At 46.0% G+C, this 26,914-nt stretch overlaps 1 protein-coding gene across 1 annotated transcript; it reads left to right on the forward strand.

Annotated features, from left to right (window-relative positions):
* The first annotated feature begins 2,145 nt into the window (after positions 1 to 2,145).
* TSPAN6 (tetraspanin 6) lies at positions 2,146 to 26,914 on the forward strand. Its single transcript, XM_044275116.1, has 8 exons — positions 2,146 to 2,302; positions 14,031 to 14,219; positions 15,431 to 15,505; positions 17,375 to 17,473; positions 20,313 to 20,468; positions 21,434 to 21,517; positions 25,132 to 25,232; positions 25,366 to 26,914. The coding sequence occupies exons 1-7, from the start codon at positions 2,216 to 2,218 to the stop codon at positions 25,198 to 25,200; spliced, it is 759 nt and encodes a 252-aa protein (XP_044131051.1). The 5' UTR covers positions 2,146 to 2,215; the 3' UTR covers positions 25,201 to 25,232; positions 25,366 to 26,914.

A 26,914-nucleotide genomic window follows, 5' to 3' on the forward strand; every position in this document is an offset into this window, starting at 1 on the left:
GCCCTGTGAGGACATCACCTTGAGGCCCTGTGAGGACATCACCTTGAGGCCCTGTGAGGACATAACCTTGAGGCCCTGTGAGGACATAACCTTGAGGTCCTGTGAGGACATAACATTGAGGCCGCGTGAGGACATAACCTTGAGGCCCTGTGAGGACATCACCTTGAGGCCCTGTGAGGACATAACCTTGAGGCCCTGTGAGGACATAACCTTGAGGCCCTGAGAGGACATAACCTTGAGGCCCTGAAAAGCAGCGAGGAAGGGGCTGGAGACAGAATGGAGTGGAACGGTGATGCCTCACACACACTAACGTATTTTCTTTCCGTGTCCGTTCTTTTTTGCGGACCGTATACGGAACCATTCATTTCAGAATGTTACTCCGTGTGCATTTCGTTTCCTATTATTGTCAGCATAACGGACAAGCATAAGACTGTTCTGTGCGGGGCCAGCTGTTCCATTCCGCAAAATACGGAATGCACACTGACATCCGTATTTTTTGTAGATTCGTTTTTTACGGACCGCAAAATACATACGGTCGTGTGCATGAGGCCTAACTCTGGATAACCGACTCAGATTTAGGCCTCGTGCACACTGCTGTTCCCGTATATAATGGGTCTCGATCTGTCCCGGCTTCTGCCGTATGTTGCCCGTGCCTTTGGGACCGCAAATTGTGGTCCCCAATGCACGGAACAGCCGCACAACGGACGCGTGCATGACGACTTACTTTAAGGCTACGTTTATATCAACTTTTTTTATTACAGTTTTGAGATCCGGTACAGAAACGCTTCCATTTCATCCGGATCTGGTTGTATTAAATAGAAACTGAACAAATCGGATTCGGCACCATTTTGACTTACATTGATTTTCATGCCGGATCTGGTTTGTTTAGTTTCACATGAAACGGACACAAAACCGAACTGATACTGATCAGTTTTGTCCCTATTGACAATGAATGGGGACAAAACTGAACCATTCTGGGCTGGTTTTGAGATCCTGTGAGCCGGATCTCAAAACCAGAAACCAAAACCGCTGATGTGAAAGTAGCCTGAGAAGGTGACCCCCAGCTTTGAGTGGCAGGCGAGATGTTCCCGCTCGCGTGCCAATGCTTCAGGAATCGTCGCACACACGTTAAAGTGTAGAAGCCATCTGTACTACTCCCCCCATCCGGCAAGCATCAGGCCTGTACTGTGAGTGCGCCAATTCTTGAAGTGCCGACACACGAGAACACACGGCTGGCGAGATTACATCTCCTCTGCCTAGACTACACAAATCCGTGGGCTGGGCCGGCCGAGACACGACGCGGGGCTTTCACTGCAATGGTGACCCCCTTGTTACAGCTAATTTGCAAATCACAAAATAAAGAATGTGGGTAACAATCGAGATGGGGGAAACGCTGTGCTTGGTGAGCGGAGCGAGAAGGCCGCGGCGCTCCGATTATCAGCTTAAACAAACCGCAGAACCCTTTAACTCTGCCCGACGGGTCCGCTCCTGCGTCGCTCCTTGGCACGTGGATGAGATTTGTTCCTCTCCCCTAAAGGCACCAAGAAGGGTACAACTACATCGCGACATTTATCGTAAGGATAGTGTATGGCCGTGGTGGCTGCTCCAGCGGCGGGGGAAACTACGACTCCCAGCATGCTCCATTCATTTCTATGGAGTTCTGAGAACAGCCAAGCGTGTATGTTGAGAGTTGTAGTTTTACCACAGCTGGAGTGCCGGAGGTTCGCCATCCCACTGCAACACGACAGCTGCACAAATACCCGCGTCACGTCGCAGCCGACATAGACTATCCTTACAATAAATGTTGTGTGACAAATAGTCGCCGTGTCGCCTTATATCCTGCAGATCAGTATTTTTACGTGTGAACTGTGCACAGACGGATAGGTCTTAGCACCGCTGTGCGATATTTGTGGGAACCAATAGTCTGGGGATAAGCGGCATCAGATCTGCCTGGCAGCCGCTTCTCTCGTCATGTTGAGGTCCTATACCCCCATACACACTACTCTGTGACATGAAGGCGGCGCCAATGTAAACTACACCCCGAGGGCTCTCCACAACCTCTGGACTCCTGCTGTCAGCTCCGCCAGTACAAGCCGCACACTCGGCTCTGCTACACCTTGGCCGCCGGGAGTGGCCGAGTGCCTTCGGGAGTTTCCGGCGCTCGCTCGGGTGTTTCCGGCATCCAGGTCGGATCTGGCAGAAGTTCGGTGAAGCCATGGCGTCCCCGTCCCGTCGGCTGCAGACAAAGCCCGTTATAACTTGTCTGAAGAGCGTCCTGCTGATCTACACCTTCATCTTCTGGGTAAGGAGCAGCGGCCGAGACGGGGGTCGCTGTATCTCTGGGTGGGGGGCTCATTGCTGGGATTGGGGCTTCTCCTCTTTGTGCTCTGGGGGGTTTCATGTTATTTCAGCCATTCAGTTCCACATTCCTCAGCTCTCCTCCTGCTGCTTCCTTGGAGTGGAGAAGGTTTCCGGATGATCGGACGCGCGAAAGCTTTTGTATTTTTGGATATTCTTGTCCTTTAAGTTGATTGTAGACATTTGCTCTTGATGTCCGACTGGAACCGATGGACTAGTGAGAAACCACGAGCTCGTATATCAAAGCGTAGAAGTAGCGTTGAGCCAACTTGTGTTTTAAGTTCGGGTTTGGGTTATCGAAGAATCGCGTTATGGATTCTAAATTCCGTTATGGTCCGTGGTAGCGGAATCTATAAAGCGATTCTTCGATAACACGAACTTTAGACGCCGAACTTAAAACACAAGTTCGCTCACCAACTTCTGTTTTCAAGTTCGGCGAACAAGGTTCAGGTTATCTAAGGATTCCGTTATGGATTCCGCTACCCACGGACCATAAGTGTTATAACCTTGTTCGCCGAACTTGAAAACAGAAGTTCGCTCATCCCTACGTAGAATCTGACCTCACTGGAAAAAAATGTGGGACAGGGTTATCAATGTTGAGTAGTGTTGAGCGAACTTCTGTTTTAAGTTCGGCGTCTAAAGTTCGGCTTCCGGTTAGCGGAGAATCCCGATATGGATTCCGAATTCCGTTGTGGTCCGTGGTAGCGGAATCAATAATCGGACATTATTGATTCCGCTACCACAGACCACAACAGTATTCGGAATCCATGTCGGGATTCTCCGCTAACCGGAAGCCGAACTTTAGACGCCGAACTTAAAACAGAAGTTCGCTCAACACTAGTGTTTAGAGCTGTGACTTGGTGGCCCCGGGCATGTGGCATTTAATCTCAAAATGCCAGTCACTTGGGCATAAAAGCAACGTTCTGCTAGACCCGTCATACACTTGTCCTTCAAAAGATTGTCGCAAGGGCCATCATGTTGGGCAGCAACATTAACTTTAATTCTGACGGCGAAAAACCAGAGTTCGGGATTTTTTTTTTTACAGTACAAATTAATTTATGAAGTTATTGAGAAGCAATAACTTCAGCTCATCGGAGCCAATACATTCTAATACTGTACAGCGCTTCTGCTCCGTACAGTATTAGAACTACGTTTTATGCGAATTGACTTCAGATGTTTCATCCGAAGTCGATTCGTTCCTCCCTAGTTATCATCAAATTCCGTAACAACAGTCAGTCGGCGCTGCGATATACCTGCTGGTCGGTGCACGTGTCCCAGGGTTGGCGTCCCAAATCTAACAATGATAGGAGAAGACTGACAGTCGAGTGCTGGTCTTTTCCTATCGCAGTTATCACCAAAGTCTTGTGGGGCTTCGGTGAATAACTTTGGGATTTGATTTTTCAACTTGGGGGGAACATTTTAAAATTTTGGATCTGAAGTCGGCTTCGCATTCCTGTTTTAGAATGCTTTTTAAATTCTAAAAGTCGAATGCCGAGACCTTGGTGATAACTAGGGATGAGCGAACTTCATATTTGAAAGTTCGGGTTGGGGTATATGCTGAATTGCGTTATGGATTCCATTACCACGGACCATAACGCAATTTAGAGGCGTTCCGTTATAATAGAAGTCTATGGCCTGTATAATGGATACCACAACCCGAACAAAGTATGAAGTTCGCTCATTCCTAGTGATAACTCCTTTCAAGCTGCTGGAGCCCGTACGTTTTGAATACTGTATGGAGACGAAGCTCCGTACAGTATTCAAACGAAGTTATGACCAAAGCGATCCAGGATTGGAAGCTCGCTTCCATCATCACTAATTGTCGGGGAGGAAGCGTTGAATGCTGTTACATGCAGCGATCTTCTCCACAGTATAGGGAGTAGTGATGGCTAACCCCATCGCTCGTCCCCACAGTGTAATATTTGCCGGCAGCAGAGGGGGATTGGACGGCACGATCTGCCACCAGCAAACTAGGATTCTTATTATTTTAGCCTGCATAAAAGATGCAATAGAATGATGAATTATATTCCAGTTACTTTAAGTTGGATAGGGGGTACCTATTAGATCGCAGCAGAACCCCCTCCGATCAGAACGGGGACTTGCAGTCCCCTTGAAATGAACGGCGTGGCCTGGACGCACTTGCACCCGGCTGCTCCATTCGTTTCTATGGGAGTTCCAGAGATGGCCGAGTGCAGCGCTTTTTTGTCCTATCCACAAAAAAAATATTTATCGCTCATCCAGTCAAGAATAGGACATCTTCTTCTATCATTTGTGGAATAGCCACACAGATCTGTAAAAAATCCGGATGTGTGCATAGCCCCATAGAAATAAACGGATCAGTGTGCTATCCACAAAAAGATAGCACATGGATGAAAAATACGGTTGTGTGCACAATGCCTTAGGCTCCATTCACATGTCCGCAACGTGTTTTTGCGGAGCCGCGGATACGCAAAACACGGACAGCGGCAATGTGTGTTCCGCATTTTGCGGACCGCACGTTGCCGGCACTATAGAATATGCCTATTCTTGTCCGCAATTGCGGACAAGAATAGGACATGTTCTATTTTTTCGGGAACGGAATTGCAGATCCGGAAGTGCGTGTCCGGGCAGCTGCCCCATAGAAATGAATGGGTCTGCAATTTCGTTCTGCTAGAGATAAAAGCACTTAAAGGGGGAATTTATAACTTGGAAGATCAGAGAAACAAAAAAATAGAATATAAAAAGAGTCATTGGTTGCCATGGGCAACTAAGCTAGATTTTATTTACACCAGTTTTGATAAATCTACCCCATTATGCTCCAACTGGTAACTGTAGCTTGTCAAGGGGGACTTGAGCCACAATCGGCAGTAGAGTCAAGTCGCTCAGATCCCGACTCTGGAACAATACATTGTAACTACAAAATATCAAACACAACATGAGTATCAGATGAGCCCCAGGATCTGGCCGTCCGGCTATAAGAGGCTTCATAGTCATCGATACAAAACAACCCGAAATGTTAGGCCAATGTGTAGACGCGTTGGCTCCTTGGAATTGTCCGGACTGGTAATTATTTTCGGATATTGGATCTTTACATTTCTAGACTCATTTCGAGCTTTTGTAAGGAAGGTGCAAACTGATCTTTTTAATAATGGTGTAAATGTTAGAAGGAACAGCGACGTGTTACATTCCGGAGAGATCTCGCACCCCCACCAGACATTCACACCGCGGTGTTCCATCCCAAGCTGGTGACCGGACTTGTTCAATAGACCTATATAGGAATTCCAAAGTATGTTAAATTCCTCTGATCCGGCATCGGTGGGACCTGCTGGTTTCTGAAATATTCAAAAAATCTCAGAAGAATGAGAATATCAGTTTGATTCAGATGAGTTTTCGAAGGGCCCCTTCACCTATATCTGGTTCAGTGGCCTCAGTCTTGAAGCAGAACGTGTCGGAGGAGAACTGATCCCATTCACCCCGTGCATCCGTTGTGATGCTGGACAGAAGAACGCTGCACGCGGAGTTTATCTGTCCGGCGCCATCAGTCTATAGACACCGGGTCTGTGCACTGAAGTTCAGTACACGTATATCGGTCATGTCCGGCTCGCAGCCTAAAATAGCCGTCTGGACACATCTGATAGATGCAAAATGATGGACCTTTAGGAGACTCGTGGAATTTAATGTTAAAATATTTTTATCTAATTAATCTGATAGATATGACCTTGAATCTCAGCTAATCCGTCTGTAGGGTGGGAACGCACATCGTGGCGTTACGGTTTTACGTCATTCGTTCAGATTTGTGAGCTATAACATTTTATTAAAATGTAACTTTTTGTAGTGTAATTTCCAAAGTGTAGTTACCTAGGAGTACGGGCAGAAACTGTAGGTACATCGCGGTAAGGTTTCACTCTGTTCAGTTCGGTGCCCGCAGCGGCAGTCCTCTGCGATGGATGCCATCTACCCTGTAGGCGGGGGCCGTCTGCTTGTTAGGGCTCTTGCACACAAACTTATTTTCTTTCTGTGTCCATTCCGTTTTTTTCTTTGCGGACAGTATGCGGAACCTTTTATTTCAATGGGTCAGCAAAAAAAAAAAAAAAAAGGTTACTCTGTGTGCATTCCGTATGTCCTTATTTCCGTTCCGCAAAAAAATGTATCATGTCCTATTATTGTCCGCATTACGGACAATGATAGTGCTGTTCTATTAGGGGCCGGCTGTCCCGTTTTGCAAAATACAGAATGCACACGAATGTCATCCTTATTTTTTTGCGGACCGCAAATTACATACGACCGCGTGCAAGGGGCCTTAGGTTGTATGTGATGGCTTTTGTGCAGAGGTCCCTTATAAGATTTAGTTTACATGTCCCAACCTGATAGACATTTGTCTCGCAGACATGGTGGGCAACTGTTTCATTGTATTCTTGCAAAGGCAAGGCTTCGTTTCAGGATTAATACAGTCAGAGTAAGGGGCCTTTTACACAGGTCGATGATTGGGAACTAGCAACACTTGTTCCCAATAATTTCCCATATATAAATATGCTGCAGATCACCCGACAAACAAATGAGCAAAGGCCCACATTGTATGAAGAGACCAGGAGCAGCACCGCAGTAACCAAGCATGGCCGCCGCACTGTTCGGAGCTGTGGAGTCCCGTTGATACAACTAGAAAAAACAGCTAATCGGCGGGGGCGTCGGACCCCATCAGTCAGAAATCCTGGGAAACCCATTGATGTGGATGTGGCAACAATAGTGGCATATGTATATTGGTGCTGAGCTCTGATATGACAAGAACTTCATCTAAGCAGCGATGTTGTCTTCTGTAGACGTTCCGTTAGTTTCCGTTCCAAATATCTACATTCCAGTCAATCTAGAATCGCACCATTATCAATTATAATTGGGTTGTTTGGGATAGACTGGTCTGCTGTACGGACCAGTGGCTTGTTGTATACATGTTCCGGTCGCCAATGGCGTATAGAGTTAGTATATATATATATATATATCTGCCACTGATCACCCAAGCACTCGTTCATTAGGTGCAAGCATTGTTAATGCGGTGCTAATAAACATAGTTACTTAATCTTGTGTAAATCAGGGATCTGCTGCCCACAAACAGCGAATTTGCATTGGACACAAGTGATCGTAGTAGCGATTGCTCATCCCGATACAGAGATGATTGCTGCATGGAAATGTATCTATAATCTCTTCTCACAAACGGGCAATTACTGGGAACATATGAATTATTCTCGATAATTACCTCGCCCATTGGACTGTGTAAAAGGACATAACACAAGCGTATTCAGGACGGGTAACAAGCTTCATGTGGGAGCAGTATTTCCCGGACTGAACACCGCTTCTCTGAAGTGAACTTGCAGCGTCGGAAAACATTACACTGGTGCAAGTTTAATTCAGAGGAGCCCAAAAATGATGATTTTAGTGTCCACTTCAGCGATGCTTTCACTCATTCATTGGGTGATCAGGGCAGTTTATGGGGAAAGAATGTTCCTAGGAGCCTTTAGTGAAGGGATGGCCAACCTGCGGCCCTCCAGCTGTTGTAAAACTACAACTCCCAGCGTGCCCAGACTGCCTACAGCTAGCAGCCTACCGCAGGGCATGGTGGGAGTTGTAGTTTTACAACTGCTGGAGAGCCACAGGTGGCCATGCCTGCTTTAGTGTGTGGCCAGCTGGTCGGCTGTTATTACAGCAGCGATGATGCTGGGAGTTCACTCTGTAAACCGTCCTTTGTATATACTCTTCACTTCCTCAGAAATGCTTTGGGCGGCTCCAGTCCAGCTTCATAAATAGCCGGCGATTCCAGCTCGGAACCGTATTCTTCTATTATAATAAAATGTCACTGCAGGCAGAATAGAGAAAAAATCTTATTTTATGCTGTTTTTGCTTTATTTAATTACCATAGTGGGGAATTACTGTGGGTTAATTGTGTGACCTGTAGTCCACAGCAGTGCGCCTGAGGTTGTCTATTGGCGCATTTAGAGGAGCAGATAATTGTTACAATTTGAACACTAATGACAATAATCGTGTAGTGTGTGACTGAACGACTGCACCGGAAACGCTTGTTCGACTCTTGTAAAATCATTTCTGCAAACAAATTATCACTTGTCGTTATTGATTTGTGGAAATGTAAATTTACACCATGTGATCAGCAATGTGAACGATGTGAAATCGGGCTTGTTTTATCTAAGGGTAATTTCACACTTGTGGCAGATCCGGCAAAACGTATGCCAACTGATGGCATTTGTAAGACTGATCAGGATCCTGATCCGTCTAAGGCTACTTTCACACTTGCGTTCGGAGCGGATCCGTCAGTGGGGGACGGATCTGTTTGAAATTGCACCATATTGTGTCAATGTCAAGCGGATCCGTACATTGTAAGTCTGGACGGATCCGCTTGGTTCCGCACAGCCAGGCGGACACAAACGCTGCTGAGCGGAACGGAGGCGAAACGGAGCCAGACTGATGCATTCTGAGCGGATCCTTATCCACTCAGAATGCATTAGGGCTGGACGGATCCGTTCGGATCTGCTTGTGAAGTAGCCTTACAAATGCATTGAAATGCCGGATCTGTCTTTCCGGTGTCATCCGGAAAAACTGATCCAGCTTTCCGGTATTTTGAATGCGGGATCCGGCACTAATACATTCCTATGGAAAAAATATGCTGGAAGTGTTCAGTTTTTTGGGGCCAGAGATAAAACGGTAGCATGCTGCAGTATTATCTCGATCCTGATCAGTCAAAACTACTAAACTGAAGACGTCCTAAACGGATTGCTCTCCATTCAGAATACATGGGGATAAAAGGATCAGTTCTTTTCCGGTATTGAGCCCCTAGGACGGAACTCTATGCCGGAAGAGAAAAACGCTAGTGTGAAAGTACTCTTAATCGTTGCTGTCTAAATAGGATTCTCGGTTAAAGGGGTTGTCCTGTTTCCTATATTGATGCCCTATCCTCAGTTCGGCAGGGGTCTGACTCCCAGCGCTCCCACTGATCAGCTGTTTGAAGAGAACGCAGCACTTGTGCGAGCCCTGTTGTCTTTTCACGGTTTATCTGCCTGCTGTTAACATCGCAACGTCGAGCGGGTGAATTTGCAGGTCCTCCGACCCATTCACGGCAATGGGAAGGAGCAGACGGACTGTAACTGCTCCTTCCCATTGAAGTGAATGGGGAACGTGGGGTTGTGATTACACCTACTCACAGCTACGGTGTCGACGGCGAAGAGAAGGCGGCTCTTGTATGAGCTCTGCGTTCTCTTCAAACAGCTGATTGGCAGGATGCCAGGAGTCGGACCCCCGCGGATCGGATATTGATGATCCTGAGGATAGGTCATCAATATAGGAAACGAGACAACCCCAATGATTGTATGCAAACGAATTTGTACATGAAAATGCTGGTCTGTCATCGGCTATAAATCGATGAATGCAATTGTGTCTTTAATCGCCTAGACAGTGCTGACAGTGATTTCCTCTAACACCTCCATAGGCATGGACTCTGTGCCCGGCCGAGCATGCATGTATCTGGAACAGAGAGCGGGAAATAAGTCGCTGCCAGAAGGGAAGGATCGGGCAGTTGAATTCCTGCTGCTCACTCCTTATCTCCCCAACATTCGCCATTGGGGGATGGGGTTGGGGTGCCCCTATACGCATTAGGCAGCTGGTCAGTCCCAGCCTCACCCCTTTTAGGAATATCGCTGAATGGCCGCACAGTGTAGGCGTCATGTCCGCTGTTGTATAAACCTGCCTATAAGAGGAGGCAGGCGACTTGTCTTTTTATAAAAAAATTTTACCTCATTTGAAAATGAACCATTTTATAAGCTTTGTTAACGCCTCTTTTCTTTCATTGTGCTTGACCCTGCTTTGGATGGGAGCAATCCGGTAAGTTGTGTGCGATATTCCTGTGTATTCTCCCTCTAATGTACATGTTGTGTGAGGATGAGCTATGCCGGGTGTGCGCATGGCGGACACAATTCTGTGAAATCACGTTGGCGGCGCAGCTCTCCTGCAGGCGGCTCCGGCATAAAATTCACAAACGCCAAATCTGCACGTGTTAGCCTCTCAAAAAATGGACGTGCTATGGGTTTTCAAAATCTGCACCCGTGGTCAATTTCTGGGCAGAAATTTTTTGCACCGGGTATGTAAGATTTTAAAAATCTCATCCACTTAGCTGGCACTATATGTAAAATCTGCAAGTGTTCACATAGCCTCAGTTTATTTTACTTTGGGGGTCGGATAACCCGTTTATACAGAACTGAGAAGCCTCTTATATGGAACCTAAGACGTCTTTACCTGTAAATAAGGCTGTGCTGCAGCTGAGAATTCTGTACCTGGACAGGTGCGGCTCTGTAACAGGAAGCCACGGACCGGGCCGAGCGCCGCCGCCTCTTCCTTCTCCAGTTACAGCGATCAGACGCCCAATAGTCCTACAACAAATCCCGCCGGCGGTTGTTTATATCATGTGCGTTGTTTTATTTTCGTCTTGTTTTGAGCATCAGGGAATGTTTGATGTTGGTTCACAAACATTTACAAACACATGTAAGTTTTATTACTCAGGCGCTTTAAACCCACAGACTACCCAAACTGGTTTTATATCATTCCTACATCAGGCAGGGTGAGTCCGGGGGGGGGGGGGGGGCTTTACTTTGCCTTTGTGCCCCATGACAAATGACAACAGCTACATTTAAAGGGAATGTGTCATCAGGAAATGACTTGCTGTTTAAATCCCATTTTTATGTTAAAGGGATTTTCCGAGACTAAGTAAGACCTTCAGACATGGTCGACCCGCAGTGGTGGCGATACTCACCTGGTCCCTGCCGCTTACTGGCCCTCTGTGACGATATCAAAATCCATCGCTGGGGGGCACGTGACCATTGCAGCCAATCGCAGGTCGCAGCAGTGACCTGCTCCTCTTGCGTCACAAGTATCACAGTAACATTACCACTACAGGTCAGCCACGTCCGGAGGTCTGCTTTGTCTTGGATAACCCCTTTTAAAGGATAGGCCATCAGTATTAGATCAGCAGGGGTCTGACCCGCTGAACAGCGACGCTCCGAGTGCGCCTAGGCCAGTGACATTACCGTACAGCAGTCATATGGCTAAGGCTACTTTCACACTAGCGTTCGGGGCTCCGCTTGTGAGCTCCGTTTGAAGGCTCTCACAAGCGGCCCCGAACGGATCCGTCCAGCCCTAATGCATTCTGAGTGGACGCGCATCCGCTCAGAATGCATCAGTCTGGCGCCGTTCAGCCTCCGCTCCGCTCAGCAGGCGGACACCTGAATGCTGCTTGCAGCGTTCGGGTGTCCGCCTGGCCGTGCGGAGGCGAGCGGATCCGTCCAGACTTACAATGTAAGTCAATGGGGACGGATCCGTTTGAAGATGACACACTATGGCTCAATCTTCAAATGGATCCGTCCCCCATTGACTTTACATTGAAAGTCTGGACGGATCCGTCTGCAGCTACTTTCACAAATTTTTACCATTATAATGCAGACGTATCTGCTCTGAACGCAAGTGTGAAAGTAGCCTTAGGCGCATTCAGTTGGATGGGGCTGAGCTGCAGTACCAAGGCCCGCCACTAGATAATGTACCGCGCTGTGCTTGGCGAGCTGTGAGGAGGCCAGGGCTCATCTTAGCTACGGTGAGTAACAGCGGATTGGCAGGGGGGGTCTCAGAAGTTAGGACAGGACATCAATATGAAAATCCTGGATAACCCCTTTAAACATTTTTGGTGAGTTTTAATTTTTCATGTCGCTATATAAGAATGTATATAATCCTACAATTTTCAATATGTTAGAGTACTTTCACACTAGCGTTTTTCTTTTCCGGCATAGAGTTCCGTCCTAGGGGCTCAATACCGGAAAAGAACTGATCAGTTTTATCCCCATGCATTCTGAATGGAGAGTAATCCGTTCAGGATGTCTTTAGTTCAGTCTTTTTGACTGTTCAGGACGGAGATAATGCCGCAGTATGGTACTGTTTTATCTCCGGCCAAAAAAACGGAACACTTGCCTGAATACCGGGTCCGACATATTTTTTTTTCCCATAGGAATGTATTAGTGCCAGCATTCAAATTGCTGCACTGACCGATTCGGTATTCCTGTCTGCGCATGCGCAGACCTTTAAAAATGTAAAAATAAATAAATAAATACCGGATCCGTTTTGCCTGATGACGCTGGAAAAACGGATCCGATATTGCAATGCATTTTTCAGACTGATCAGTCAGAAAAAATAACATGCGTTTGCATACAGTTTTGCCAACGGAACCGCCTGCCGGAATCAAACAACGCAATTTTGAAAGTACCCTAAAGACTTCCTGTCTACATGGGCCCTAGACACAGTGGACTGGAGCGGACCCCATTGACTTCTATGGGAGAGTTTGCTAGGCATGCTCTGTTACCTGTACAGAGGTCAGGAGGGAGCAGATAAGCTGTGATATCACCTACTGTATGGTGGATTCTGTGTTATCTATATGGAGGTGTAATTCTGCCTGTTGTTATAGTAGCTACTGAAAATGTACCTGTACAGAACAGGAAATCACGACCTATTATTAGACCTGGCGGCCAGTGCGAAAATTGTAGGATTATATACAGTTTTTAAAAAAATATATATAAATGGTGAAATGCAAAAAAAAAAACTCGCCAAAAATTCTAAAAAATATTAGCATAAAAATCGTGACTTAAACAATAGTTCTTTTTCCCTTTAAGGTGAAATGACTCGGTGAAGTTACATATTATTATATAAAAGGTGGTTATAACTGTTTAGTTGTTGTGATAATCTAAATGTAGTCCTCAGGTAATTCTGCACAAACGAGTATCTGCCAGGTTGATTATCTGCGCTCGGTTGATGATGGGGGCATAGTACACGTGGCACAGTACACGTGGCACACACACAATCTGGAGGCTGGCAGCCGTGCAGAACATTTACTTCCTAACGACACAAGGTTATGATGGGGGCGGCTGAGTGACCAGACGAGCATAGTTGTGTGTGTACCTTTCTATAAACCAATTAAGTCATATTTTATTTTATTTTATTTTAAATAATCTAGACAACTCTTAACTCTTTGAACATCGGGCAGAGCATCGCTAACCTGCATTCGTAGGCACACTCTGTAGAGCTGATCTGCCAGTGTAAAGGTGCCGCGAAATGCTTGTCCATCAGGGGATGCGATCTATAATGCAGTCACCTGAATCGCTGTTTGCCGGAAACGGATTGTGCTGCCTAATCATGATCTGCTGCCGGCAAACAACGATTCTGTACGGGATTGAGCGACGGCATTAGCTATCCATACTGTGGAGGAGATCGCTGCATGTAAATACATCAGTCTCCTTCACTGACGAGCAGGCGATTGTCGGGACGGAACGCTGAGCGATGTAAAAGGGTCCATTACTAAAGGCGTAACATACCTTCCAGGGGTTCTCCTTATTGAGTAACCCTCTCCTTAGCCAATTAGGACTTATGGACGTTAAAGAAGGCCCCTTTTTTGGGACATCGCCCAAGTTAGCCGGTTGTCAGCCTCTCCAGAGTGTGGCTCCTGCTCTCGCAGATGTAGCTTCACCCGTGGCCAAGCATTCATTTCAGTGGCAACCATGAAAGCCAACTTCATATAAGTAGAGCCGCGCTTTAAGATTGTTGTAACCAAATGTGACATTTTCTTGTGCTTTCCTCATCTTATTTCTACCCTTTTTTATCTTCAGATCACAGGTGTCATACTACTGACAGTAGGAGTTTGGGGAAAAGTTGGCTTGGATGTGTACTTTTCACTACTCAACGAAAATGCCACCAACGTGCCCTACGTCCTCATTGGCACTGGAGCCGTTATTATCCTGCTGGGCACTTTTGGCTGTTTTGCCACCTGCCGGGCGAGCACTTGGATGTTGAAATTGGTAAGAAATATGTTTAAGACTGAAAGTAGATGTCTAAGATCTCGGTGATCTCATCCTTGTAAATCTGTGCAGTGTTAATGGAGCTGGAATGGCAAGATCCCTCGACAGATGGATCTAGCTGCGTAATCCATGACCAGTGGCGCTGTTTAACCTCCGCTGGATAGGTCATCGGTATCTGATAGTTGGGGGGTTGACACCCGGGACCCTTGCCGATCAGCTGTTTGAGAAGGCACCAAGCACAGCGCCGTACATTGTATACGGGCATTGCTTGGTATTGCAGTTCAGCCCCATTCACCTCAATGGGGCTGAGCTGCACCCAGGCCATGAGACCGAGGAATGTGACGTCACTAGCCTAGGGAAAGCGGAGACGAGGCTGGCGCCGCTGCCTTTTCAAACAGCTGATTGGCGGGTTGGGCATGCGTGCAGCCGCTCCGTTCATTTCTATGGGAATTCCGGATATAGCCAAGTTCAGCTTAGATATCTCCCGAATTCCCATAGAAATGAATGGAGCGGCCGAACGCATGCTCGACCGTCTGCTCCATTCATTTCTGGGAGCTGCAAGGGGTACGGGCCCTGTTATCTCTTGTCCCCTATCCTGTGGACATGAGGTAACAATGTAACTGGAACACCCCTTTAAAGGGAACCTGTCACCAAGATTTTGTGTATAGAGCTGAGGACATGGGTTGCTAGATGGCCGCTAGCACATCCGCAATACCCAGTCCCCATAGCTCTGTGTGCTTTTATTGTGTAAAAAAAACTTTGCAAATTACCCTGAGATGAGTCCTGTACGTGAGTTGAGTCAGGGACAGGACTAATATCAGGTTAATTTGCATATGTATCAAATCATTAGGTTTTTTTTACACAATAAAAGCACACAGAGCTATGGGGACTGGGTATTGCGGATGTGCTAGCGGCGATCTAGCAACCCATGTCCTCAGCTCTATACACAACATCCCGGTGACAGGTTCCCGTTATATCGGCATAGATTCCTCTTTGGTCAGACAATCTTCTATGTTGGAACATTTGTTCTTGTAGCAGCTGCATAAATATTTTGCTAAGTAAATGATATTTTTCATTGACAGTATTGCCCGTATTTATATTCTGCTGTCGCATGGAAGCATGTCCAAATTATTACTGAAAATCATCGATCGACAGGAGTTCTTCTTATTAATTGTCACGCTCTTTTTGTGTGTTTCTTTCTCTCTTTTAAGTACGCCATGTTCCTGTCCATCATCTTCCTGATTGAACTGGTTGCTGCCATAGTGGGCTTGGTTTTCAGACATGAGGTGAGCCGTCTAACGCCTGCCAGGCCCAAAGGTCACCGTGCCATGTTGGTGACTGAAAAACTGCCAAAAGTGAAAGGAGTCTGGCATAGAATAGATCCCTATCAAAATGGCAAAATAGATCTGTATCTTGTTAGCCAGTTAGGCCTAATGCACGCGATCCTCGGCATTGTGGTCCGCAAATTCTGTGTGCAGTCTGCGTTTTTCTCACTCCCATCACTAGAAATGACTATTTTTGTCTGCAATACGGGCAAAAACAGGACAAGTTCTGTCGTTTGCAGAACAAACACGTGGATGACAACCGTGTGCTGTCTGATTTTTGCAGACCCGTAGAAATGAATGGGTCTCGGGCAATCCGCACGCAATTCGGACTCTGATGCAAAATACGGTCGTGTGCATGAGCCCTACATAGAAGATAAAATAAGAGATGCCTTTTATCATGTTTTCAGTCATTAAAAAGTATCAACCACTAAGGAATCAAATATATATTTTATTTATTTTTACCTAACAGAATAGCCAAATTGCTGCTTTTTAGAGGATCTTGTAAAGGAAATGAGTTAATGTAACTAAGTTAGGTTTCCAATTAGGTCTCTGAGATATCTGGCAGTGTCCGTATATACAGTCCATCCATAGGGGCGCCGCTTACTTGCTGTGCTGAGATAAATCAATATTTAATTCTAAGAGAATCCCCTATTGGGCTTTATTATGAACATGTGTTCTTCATCCATACATACATCGCATACATACATACATCACACAGTGATTAGTCTGTAATCAGAGGAATTACGTAAATGACAGTCGCCTACTGTAATGTCATTATTATATAGCTGAAACTTAAATATTCTCTAATCACCCTGTAGTGTTTTATTTTTTATTTTTTTTATGGTTACGAGTTGGAAATTTGAAGATCTTTGTAACCTTCCATGTAAATTCCACATTGTAGCAGCTAGGTAAAGCTTTGTCCTCGGTAGTTCTGTCGGCCCGGAGTTATTACTAGTGGCAGTACCGGCACTGAGAATTAATCTAATGGGCTCTCTGAGGGTTTTATACTGAGACCGGAAGCCCCCACTGATCAGCTGTTTGGTGAACGCCATGGTCTCCTCGCAGCCCCATTCGCTTGAACCTAGGCTGTGTGATTCATAAGACATCACTGGACTTGGAAGAGAAAGCAGCGCTCGGAGAAGCACCCCAGCCTCTTCAAACTGCTGATCGGCGTGGGGTGCTGTGGGAGTCAGACCCCCACTGATCAGATGCCGACGACCTACCCTGAGAATAGGTCATCAGTATTAAACGCCTGACAAACCCTTTAATGTAAGGCGGGGAGTATACACACTAGGCCATGGCCATACACACTAGAAAGGTAAAGGTAAAATCCAGCGGTCCAACCCTTAGGCCACCTGCGCAGAAAAACTGCAGCGTAGTACAGTAACGGCAAAGTGTATGAAATGATACAAATGTCATGTACACCTTGCAATTTTTTTGTTCTGTGCGGAAATTGACCTGCCGTGTGGCTTTCCAAATCCGCAGCACATCAATTTTGCTTGCGGTGTCAGCTGTGGATTTTCGCCCTTTTCCAATGAAGGGTGAGATCTGCTGCAAGACCGCGTCAAATCCACACCAAAAACTGCTGTGAGAAATTGCGGATTTTGGTGCAGAAACGCGCTTAAATTCACGTGGGCGTTCACTCGCACTGGTGTGCAGGTACCTTTCTCTCCCAGGACATCAGTCGTGATGAGGCCCCATACACGGATGGTCAGCCCATTCCACCAAAATGTGCAGTTTCGAACAATATATATATACATATATATATGGCCAACTTTAGACTTCTGGTTGTGGAATTACACTTATAAATAGTTACATGTCTCTTCTCAGATTAAGGACAGCTTTGAGCAAGGTTACATGCAAGCCCTCAAACAGTATAATTCTACTGGAGATCCCAGGAGCCAGGCGGTGGACACCATTCAGAGGACGGTGAGTAGACCGTGAATCGTTCCATGATGTCCTCCGCAGGAGCATTACCGGATTTATACTCCCTGAAGACGGAGCTCATGCAACAGTTTTGTGCATGTGACGTTTCTTTCATCACTTTTTTCTTATTGATGGCTGTGTTGCGCCAAAGTTGCATAATATATTGAAGGGTTTAATATCTTGGGTATGTTAGTAAGGCCGAGTGATTGATGAGAGGTTGATGACTCCATAAAACTGATGAAAGCAGTGCTATGTAGTTTCTGCGGACTACAGTTGTCACTTGAGGGTTGATATGACAAATGTTCTCTATAAAAAGACTGTAAACCCCAAGGCTTCGCGCATCTACGTTAGTCGTCCGCCTATCAGTTCAGTTAAGCGGGAGTGCCACCTTGTGGCTACGGGAGGCAATAGCTTACTGGACAGTAGATGTTACAATTTGCTGTAAGATTTTAATGATGATGTAACCTGGCGCCCATAGTGATGTAATGGACATCTGCAGAAACGTACCCGATCATATAGAGATCTGCGTCAGCTGAGTCAGGCCTCTTTCACACCAGTGAGTTTTCCATCCGGATGTGTGTAGCGAACGCGTAGCATCTGGACTAAAACCTGACGCACTCATCTCGATGGGTCTGCGCACTTGGGCATCGTTTTTCATGCATCGTCTTTGTGCTCAGGAAAAATCGCAGCATCTTCTATATTGTGCTTTGGGGTTTGCGTTTTTCTCTGATGGTAGCTAGAAGATGTACATGGCTATTCTTCAGTAGCATCAAAACTGATTGCATCCGCGCGGGAAAAAACTGAAATGCTGAACGCGACCACAGACCAAACGTATTGAACTCGCATGCAAAACCATCAGTTTTTCCCTGACACAATCCGAATCGCTCTTGTGAAAGAGACCTAAGGCCCCTTGCAGACGAGCATTCCTCCTGCAGCGAGTCCGCAACGCAGCTCCCGGCCTGACCTCCCAGCGCCGCCGGGGATCACATAGCATTATATTGATTTATGATGCTATGTAACCCTTACAGTTCTGGAATGTATTGGGTAACACTGGCGTAATGCTGCGAGAGTGTTATCCACTACATTCCAGTACTGTAAGGGTTACATAGCATCATAAATCAATATAATGCTATGTGAATCCCGTGAGCGCTGGGAGGTGCGATGCGGACTCGCTGCGGGAGGAACGCTCGTCTGCAAGGAGCGTAAGGAATTTCCAGTTGCAGAGAAAGGCACGCTTGGATGTTTTTTCATAGTGGTCACATTTTAATGGTTTTTAGATTTTAGGCTACTTTCACACTTGCGTTGTTAATTCCGCTATTGAGATATGGCAGAGGATCTCAATACCGCAATTATACAGATCCGTTTGGATTTTGCACATCAGGTGAAATCAAAACAGAAAAAAATGGATCCGTCACTAAATACATTGAAAGTCAGTGGGTGACGGATCCGTTGGCCCAGAAAAAAAAACGGATCCGTCACAATTGACTCACATTGTTTTCAGCGCTGGATCCATTTTTTCCTGTTTTTATTACCGGTCACAAAACCGCAACTTGCAGCGGTTTTGTGTCCGGTCACACAACGGAAAACATCCTGATGCGTCCGGAGTGGCTCTTTCCATTCAGAATGCATGAGGACTAAGCGTGAATGTGAAAGGCTTGTGTGTGCGCGTGAAGGCATTTTGTGTTACATTTTAGGATCTGGTAATTAAGAACATGTCCGTCCTCTCTTTGCTAGGTGAGTGTGTGATGGATACATCAGACATACAAGAGGCGCTGTCATCTCTCCTGACATGTCTGTTTTATCTTGGAGCATCTTTCCATGTAACTCTGTCATTCCTCTATTATTCCTATTAGAAGTTTATGGGTATGTTGCTAGCAGTCTGCCAGAAAGCTCCGTCTGGGTGCGTCCCTGCACGGACAGTGGGACATACCCTCAACTGGTAACACCCGGCTGGTCCTTTATTGCAGACTGCTGGGTAATGAATTCATACACTTCTAGAAGGAATAATAGATGAATGGCAGAACATAGTTATATAAAAAGATGCTCCAGAATTGGGGGAATGCAAGTAGTTACTAAAACTGACATGTCATGGATTTGCTGTTGCAGATTTACATGAGGCAGATAAGCGGCATTGTACAGTAACAGCAAACTGGATGAGAATCTCCTGAATTCTCATCCACATGTCAATTTATACAGCGGATTTGTCTTGCGGTTTTCACCCTTTCCAATGGCGAGGGTGAAATCTGCTGGCTTTTCCGCCACATAAACTGCATGTAATACATATGTTTTTTTTAATGCTGTTTTTGTGGCGGAAATGCAGCAAAAACCGTAGCGGAATTTTCCGCTGGATTTTCCATCACATGTGACCCAGACCTTAACGGCTAAAATCTGCCACTGATTCCGCAGCGGAAAATTGACATTTTCAGCTGCTGAATCCACAACCAAAACTCGCCAACAGTTTTCCCTTGTAATGTTAAACTCCATCTTGTGCACACAGTGTAAAATGGTGGCGTTTTTTTCAGTTGCTGGTTTGAAAAATTCTTGAGAATGGACGTGGGACTTTGATTTTGGATTTCATAGAAGTCAATGGAGAAGCAGAGAAACCTCAACCAAATACTCTTCTAATACCCATAAAAACTCCTCTAAGCCTCCACAAAAACGACCTGTTCTCAGCCAGTAACCTGCTACTGATTTTATTTTTTCCCCCGTCACTCTGCTGTGTTCATGTTTGTGTTGATTCAAAATAACTTGAAATTGGTTGTATTGTTGTTTTTTTCCTTTTAAACTCTATTCCTGTTACTGACAAATGTTGAGCTTTATGCATGTCTTCTGTATTGTGCAGCTGAAATGCTGTGGGGTGAAATCCTACACCGACTGGGGGCAGAGCCCGTACTACAAGACCAGTGGGATTCCCCAAAGCTGTTGTGCACTGCCAGGAAACTGTACACAGGAGGCCATGAAGGACATGGTGAAGGCCAAGAATGTTGTCTTCCCAGATGTAAGTCGATGATGAGTGTGATAAGATATTATATATAGTCTGGATGACTTGTGTGATTGATAAGTTGTCGGTGTATAAAGTTATATTTAAAGGGTTTTTACCAGAACCAGGCCCATTTAACATTCAGCGTTTACCTTCTTCCATGTTCTGAGCGTCTACCATTGTCTGTTGTTGGCTTCTTGTTCGGGGCGTTTGGTTTCAGTATGACGTTGCAAACTACAATTCCCAGCATTTAACGTGCCGGACACTATCTGCATAGCAAACTCCTCGCCCAACTTCTTTCTCATGAACACTCTCTTCTGCACCTGCGCAGGGTGCTCATTTTGACCATCCTCATCTCTAGCTCGATGTATGTTACATCACGGATGAGATCCTGTACATTGGGAGGTGGATGCAAGAAGCTAACCATGGGAAATACACAGTGAGGCAGGCCTCGCATCACCCACCCTCTGACCAAAGTATAGCCACGGTTTCTGAATCACAAATACATTGCAGATTGCCGGCATTTTGGATGTTTAGAACAGGGTGGTGGCAAAAATTGTCCGAAAACTCCATTAAGGACCCTAATGGATACACTAAGAAGCAGATGCCACCAATGAGCTTACTCTGTAAAGTAATGAAGTGGCCATATCCATATAAAATACTTTTAGAGATTTTGGGACTCAGCAGCAACAATAAAGGCCCATCCGAGAGCAGACCGCATGGCCACGTCCTAACTATTTTCTACCAATGTGCAGTGGCACGTCCATGTCTCTTTGTGGTTGTGATCCTTCTGCGCCAAGTTGCAGCTTCCGCCAGGTCTCTTCAGGAGAGTAGTTGTCAGACATTACTCTGCGCTGGGAAAAATGCAGTTTGTGGGAATCTTATATGGGAAAGGCCATTACGTTTCTTTAGTGGGAGGCTGTTTAGGAATCTAAACCTTTCTAAGCTGATCATAATACGGTATAATGCTCTTCTCCCTTCAGGGCTGCATCTCTAAAGTGACATCAGTGATGGAGTCTCGGATGGGCATCGTAGCAGGAATTTCGTTTGGTATAGCTTGTTTCCAGGTGAGTGTAAGTGTGCATTGACATGAGCCGTTGTGGCAGTGGATGCTAGAACCCTTGGCACTGCTGATTGTAGGAGAGACATCGTCTGACCGAGGCAGGAGCAAGCAATGTGGGGGCCGTGCACCCGCCTCCCCAACTGCTCATAGACCCTTTACAGATGCTTTTATTTTAGGGTACTTTCACACTTGCGTTGTTTGATTCCGGCAGGCAGTTCCGTTGCCTGAACTGACTGCCTGATCAGGCAAACTGTATGCAAACGGATGTCATTTTTTCTGACTGATCAGGCATTTTTCAGACTGATCAGGATCCTGATCAGTCTGAAAAATGCCTGATCAGTCAGAAAAATGCATTGCAATGCATTGCAATACCGGATCCGTTTTTCCGGTGTCATCGGGCAAAACGGATCCGTTTTTTTTTTTTTTCCTCATTTTTAAAGGTCTGCGCATGCGCAGACCGGAAGGACGGATCCGGCAATCCGGTATTTTTAATGCCGGATCCGGCACTAATACATTCCTATGGAAAAAAATGCCGGATCCGGCATTCAGGCAAGTCTTCAGTTTTTTTCGCCGGAGATAAAACCGTAGCATGCTACGGTTTTCTCTTTTGCCTGATCAGTCAAAATGACTGAACTGAAGACATCCTGATGCATCCTGAACGGATTGCTCTCCATTCAGAATGCATGGGGATATGCCTGATCAGTTCTTTTCCGGTATAGAGCCCCTGTGACGGAACTCTATGCCGGAAAAGAAAAACGCTAATGTGAAAGTAGCCTTACGTGGCATTGTCACATGACGGTGACTCTCTAGGGCTGCGACTATCGACTATTTTTGTAAGCGAGTATTCTATTTATTAATCCAACAATTAATTGAGTACTCTAATAACAAAAAACTAAGTAAAAGAATTTTTTAAAAAAAAAACACTCATCTGCCCCCTCAGTGCCACCAGCTTGCACCAGCCCCCAGTGCCACCAGCTTCCCCTCCTAGCCATGTCTCCAGCACCACTGAAATTAAATACTTACCTCTCCTGTAGGGGCACAGCTCCTTCATCTTCTTCTCCGCGCGCTGCACTGTCGCCCTGACGTCACACTGCGTCGGGTCATGGCGCACGCTTACGATGTGTCAGGAGGACAGTGCAGTGCGGTGTGGGCCAGCGGGTGACGACGAAGCGGTGAGTAATAGCAAGCGCTTTACTCCCGCTCCGTGGTCACATGACACAAACGAATCTTGCATCGAGGATTTCTTTTTGTGTCGAATTGCTCTATACAATCGAGTAATCGTTTCAGTCCTACTTTAAACATAATTTAGGTATAGGCAGTTAGTTATTTCTGGCCAGACCTATAGGTATAGCATGATTTGGCCCTAACCAGGTGGCCCTAACCAGGTGCAGTCTGTGCCATGCAACTTATACCTACATATAAAATATATATGTAGTTTATTAAGACACAATACAATTAATATAACACAAAGGCACAAGGTAAAGGAGAGTGGGACGCCCCGTGTAACGGGACCGCGAGCAACCACCCTCACATATACCCGACTAACAGGGAAAAGGAGTCATAGACACTAGGTGTAAAACCGCATAAAGATGGGAGAGCTGTAAGTTCGCCCAAAGTAACATATAAACATATGTGTGTTACATACGTGTAAAGGATCAATACGGTCACACATAGCAGACTTGCCCACCATAGGTAACACGAATGGCCATCATGGGAATGCAGACAACCAAACTGCATCACAAAGTGAGGGCGAAGCAAGAATGCTATGTGTGAGCAGTAACACTAAAATAACAACCTAACCATGCATGAAACAAAGCGTAAGTTACCCACGGTATGCTGGAACCCAAAGTCTATGACCAGAGCTGCACCTCGAGAAAGGCTTCGTCAGGAGGTAGCTAGACCCAACTTGAGTTTTTTCTTATAGGTTGGTCTAAATGCCACCTTTTACCTGACAGACAGTGGAACCCTATGAATTACAGGTTACTGAGCTCTTCCCTGTGACCCATTTTACTACTAATAGAGATTTCATGGTGTTCTGGTTTATTTTGTGTTGGTATCTAATACATGCAGAGGAGGAGCCGAATAGAAAGTGTTTCCGAGTGGGTACGTTCCCTCCATGATGTCCATAGGCCATAAAAAGACCTATGAACAGATGGGGTCCACTTTGTACAAAACCTCAGAAGAATTAAAGGGGTTGGTTCATCTGGGACTTTGATGACATATCGCTAAGATACGCCGTCAAAGTCAGATCTGAGACCCACACCTATCTCTAAAAGGGGCCTCCCGAAAGTGAAGAGAGAACATTAATTTCTATGGGAGTTCCAAAAATTATCCGAGCGAGTGAGAAATTAATGGAGAGCATATCGTGCAAGTGCGGCCATTGCTCCATTCACTTCTATGCGACTGCCAGGAGATAGCTGTGCCAATGCTGAGCTATTTTCGGCAGTCCAATAGAAATAAATAGAGGGCGCTACACATGCACGGCTGCTTTCCGCTCACTTCGGGGACCCAGTTCTGGAGATGGGTGCAGGTCCAACCTTTGGGGCCCGCACCTATCTGACATTGATGGCGTATCCTAGTGATATGCCACCAAAGTCTCAGATGACACTGTATATTCGTTGGCAGTGGAGAAGCAGTACTCTCCTTCATGGAAGCCCTCGTATGGCTGAGCCATAACATGTTGATGTCCTATTCTATGTGAATAAGAATTGCCATTTATGCTTTTTAGATTAAAGAGGACCTTTCACCGATCCTGACATTGTGAACTAAGCATACAGACATGGAGAGCGGCGCCCGGGGATCTCACTGCACTTACTGTTATCCCTGGGCGCCGCACCGTTCTCCCGCTATGCCCTCCGGTATCTCCGCTCACCAAGTTATGGTAGGCGGAGTCTGCCCTTGTTCTGCTGTAGCGCTGGCCAATCGTAGCGCAGAGCTCACAGCCTGGGAGGTTATTTTCTCCCAGGCTGTGAGCTCTGCGCTACGATTGGCCAGTGCTACAGCAGAACAAGGGCAGACTCCGCCTACTATAACTTAGTGAGCGGAGATACCGGAGGGCATAGCAGGAGAACGGAGCGGCGCCCAGGGATAATAGTAAGTGCAGTGAGATCCCCGGGCGCCGCTCTCCATGTCTGTATTCTTAGTTCACATTGTAATAATCGGTGAAAGGTCCTCTTTAAATACTTTATAGATTTGTGGTCTGTAGTTGCCATTTTCCATTAAAGGGGTTTTCCGGAAGTAGAATACTGATCACTTATCCTAAGGATAGGTCATTAATATCTGATTGGTGGAGAACCAACTCCTGGCACCCCGCCGATCAGATCCCCACGGTGTCCGGGTGAGCGCCACAGCCTCTTCCTAGGCCAGTGATGTCACATTCATCGGTGACATGGCCTATGTGCAGCTCAGTCCTATTCACGTGAATGAGCCTGGGCTGTAATACCAAGCACAGCTGCTATATAATGGACGATGCTGTGAGGAGGTTGCCCACTGGAGTGCCGCAGCTGGTCGTCGGACCCTACAGATATTGATAACTTATCCTGATGAAAACCCCTTTGAACTCCAGTTTCTAAACTATTGTGATTTCAAAAATTTGATCATGAGATATTTCTCTTGCAGCTGGTAGGAATGTTCCTGGCTTGCTGTCTGTCACGATATATTACAAACAACCAGTATGAGATGGTGTAAACGCGTTGATCGTCTGGATGTTCAGGAGAAAGGTATAGTTGGGTGGTCATGGGGGGGGCGGCATTTACAGATATTATAAAATGGATTGATGTATTTCTTTATCCTGGGGGGAGTTTGTTAATATTAGATCCAATTTTCTAATTTGCTCTGCATCTTTCTTTTCAGGGAATGATCTATACTTTGTTTGACCCCGATTGCCCCTGACAGAAGAGTTTCTTTCTTTCGGACCTGACGATTTTTGTATCTCTTAGGTCAGCCTATAATATAACATTTTACATCAAAACTATTTTAAAATATCATTACCTAAGGTGGCCACACACATTAAATAGAAGTAGGTTAATGGTTGTCTGGCGACTGACCGTTCCTCAGACACAGCCTCGTTTTAGGCCATATCGTCTATCGCAGTTGTTCACAATGGTCAGACCTGTCCAATGGCGCTGGACGAAGGAGAACTATATATTTTTTTTTTTACTGGCAATTTTTCATTGTTTCATCATACTTATGTAGCAGCCGACTGCACCATACACCGTCAAGGATGAGCGGCAATTAGAAGAAAGTATTTAACACAAGTATGATAGCCGCCGATCGGCTAAGATTGTCACCTGGAGAATGACTGTTTTGGTTGAAGTTGTCCGTTGAGTTTTAGACTCGCGTGTATGACCGGCTTTACCTGTACAGAGGCCTGACGCAATGGACGAGCAGCCTGCAGCTTTGGCTGTGTTTGAGTGTTTTTTTCTTTTTTCCAGACACTTTTTAATCCAGATAAGTCTGTCATTATTACATTTGGGAAACTTTTTCTGAGGACCCTTTTTTGCCGTCTGGAAATCAGTGCCACATGTTCAAAAACACTACAAGCAGCAGAGGAGGAAGATTCTCCATGTTATTATTCTCATGAAAAAAGTTTCTCGATCTCGGCACATTAGACATTTGCGAGTATAATTAATCTAGTATCATTAGCCTTGTTAACTGCTTGTCAAGGAGCGATACACATTTCCATCAACGGGAATCGGCCAGATCGCCGGCCCACAATCCTGCTCCTATAATGTGGCCAGGTTTAGACGCTTTTATTATGTAGCCACCAGCAACCCGTCGTACAAAAAGATAGACGTCACTATGTATTCTCTAACGAGGGGCAGAGTATTGTTTGGAAGGAGATAAGACTACAGTCGCTGACACTAATCACACTTCCTAGTCTCGGAAATAATTTATTTCTGGAATATAATTCATCATCTCGAGGCTCTGAGGAAAATAGGAAGCTTATTTGATCTAGGCCTGAATTGGTGGGATTGGGCGGTTAGCCTTTATTCTTCATTCCTGTAGCCTATACCTGCCTCAAGACAATTTTTTTTATTTTGAGTAAATTAGTGTCAAAGCCTTCTGAGGAAACCATTGGCTGGATGACGGGGAAATCGTTTACTGCCGTGGGGTTGTCATAGCTAAACAAAAACTCAGGCGGCGGCAGCAGTAAAAATGTCTATCCTCTAGCGCTTCCAGCATCGCGTTCTGGTCCTGCAGCGCTAACGTCCCATACACCAGAGGTCACCACTGCAGCCAATCATTGGCCTCCACAGTATGCCGGAGGTGAATCCTGAGGCCAGTGATTGGCTGCAGCGGTGGCATTGTGTTTACAGGCTGTCGCCACTGCCGCCAGGACTGGAGCACGATGCTGGAACTTGCAGAGAAAGGAGACGGCATGTCTTTCTTTATGTTCTAT

This window comes from Bufo gargarizans, unplaced genomic scaffold (genome assembly GCF_014858855.1).
Source record: "Bufo gargarizans isolate SCDJY-AF-19 unplaced genomic scaffold, ASM1485885v1 original_scaffold_889_pilon, whole genome shotgun sequence".
Taxonomy (NCBI): domain Eukaryota; kingdom Metazoa; phylum Chordata; class Amphibia; order Anura; family Bufonidae; genus Bufo; species Bufo gargarizans.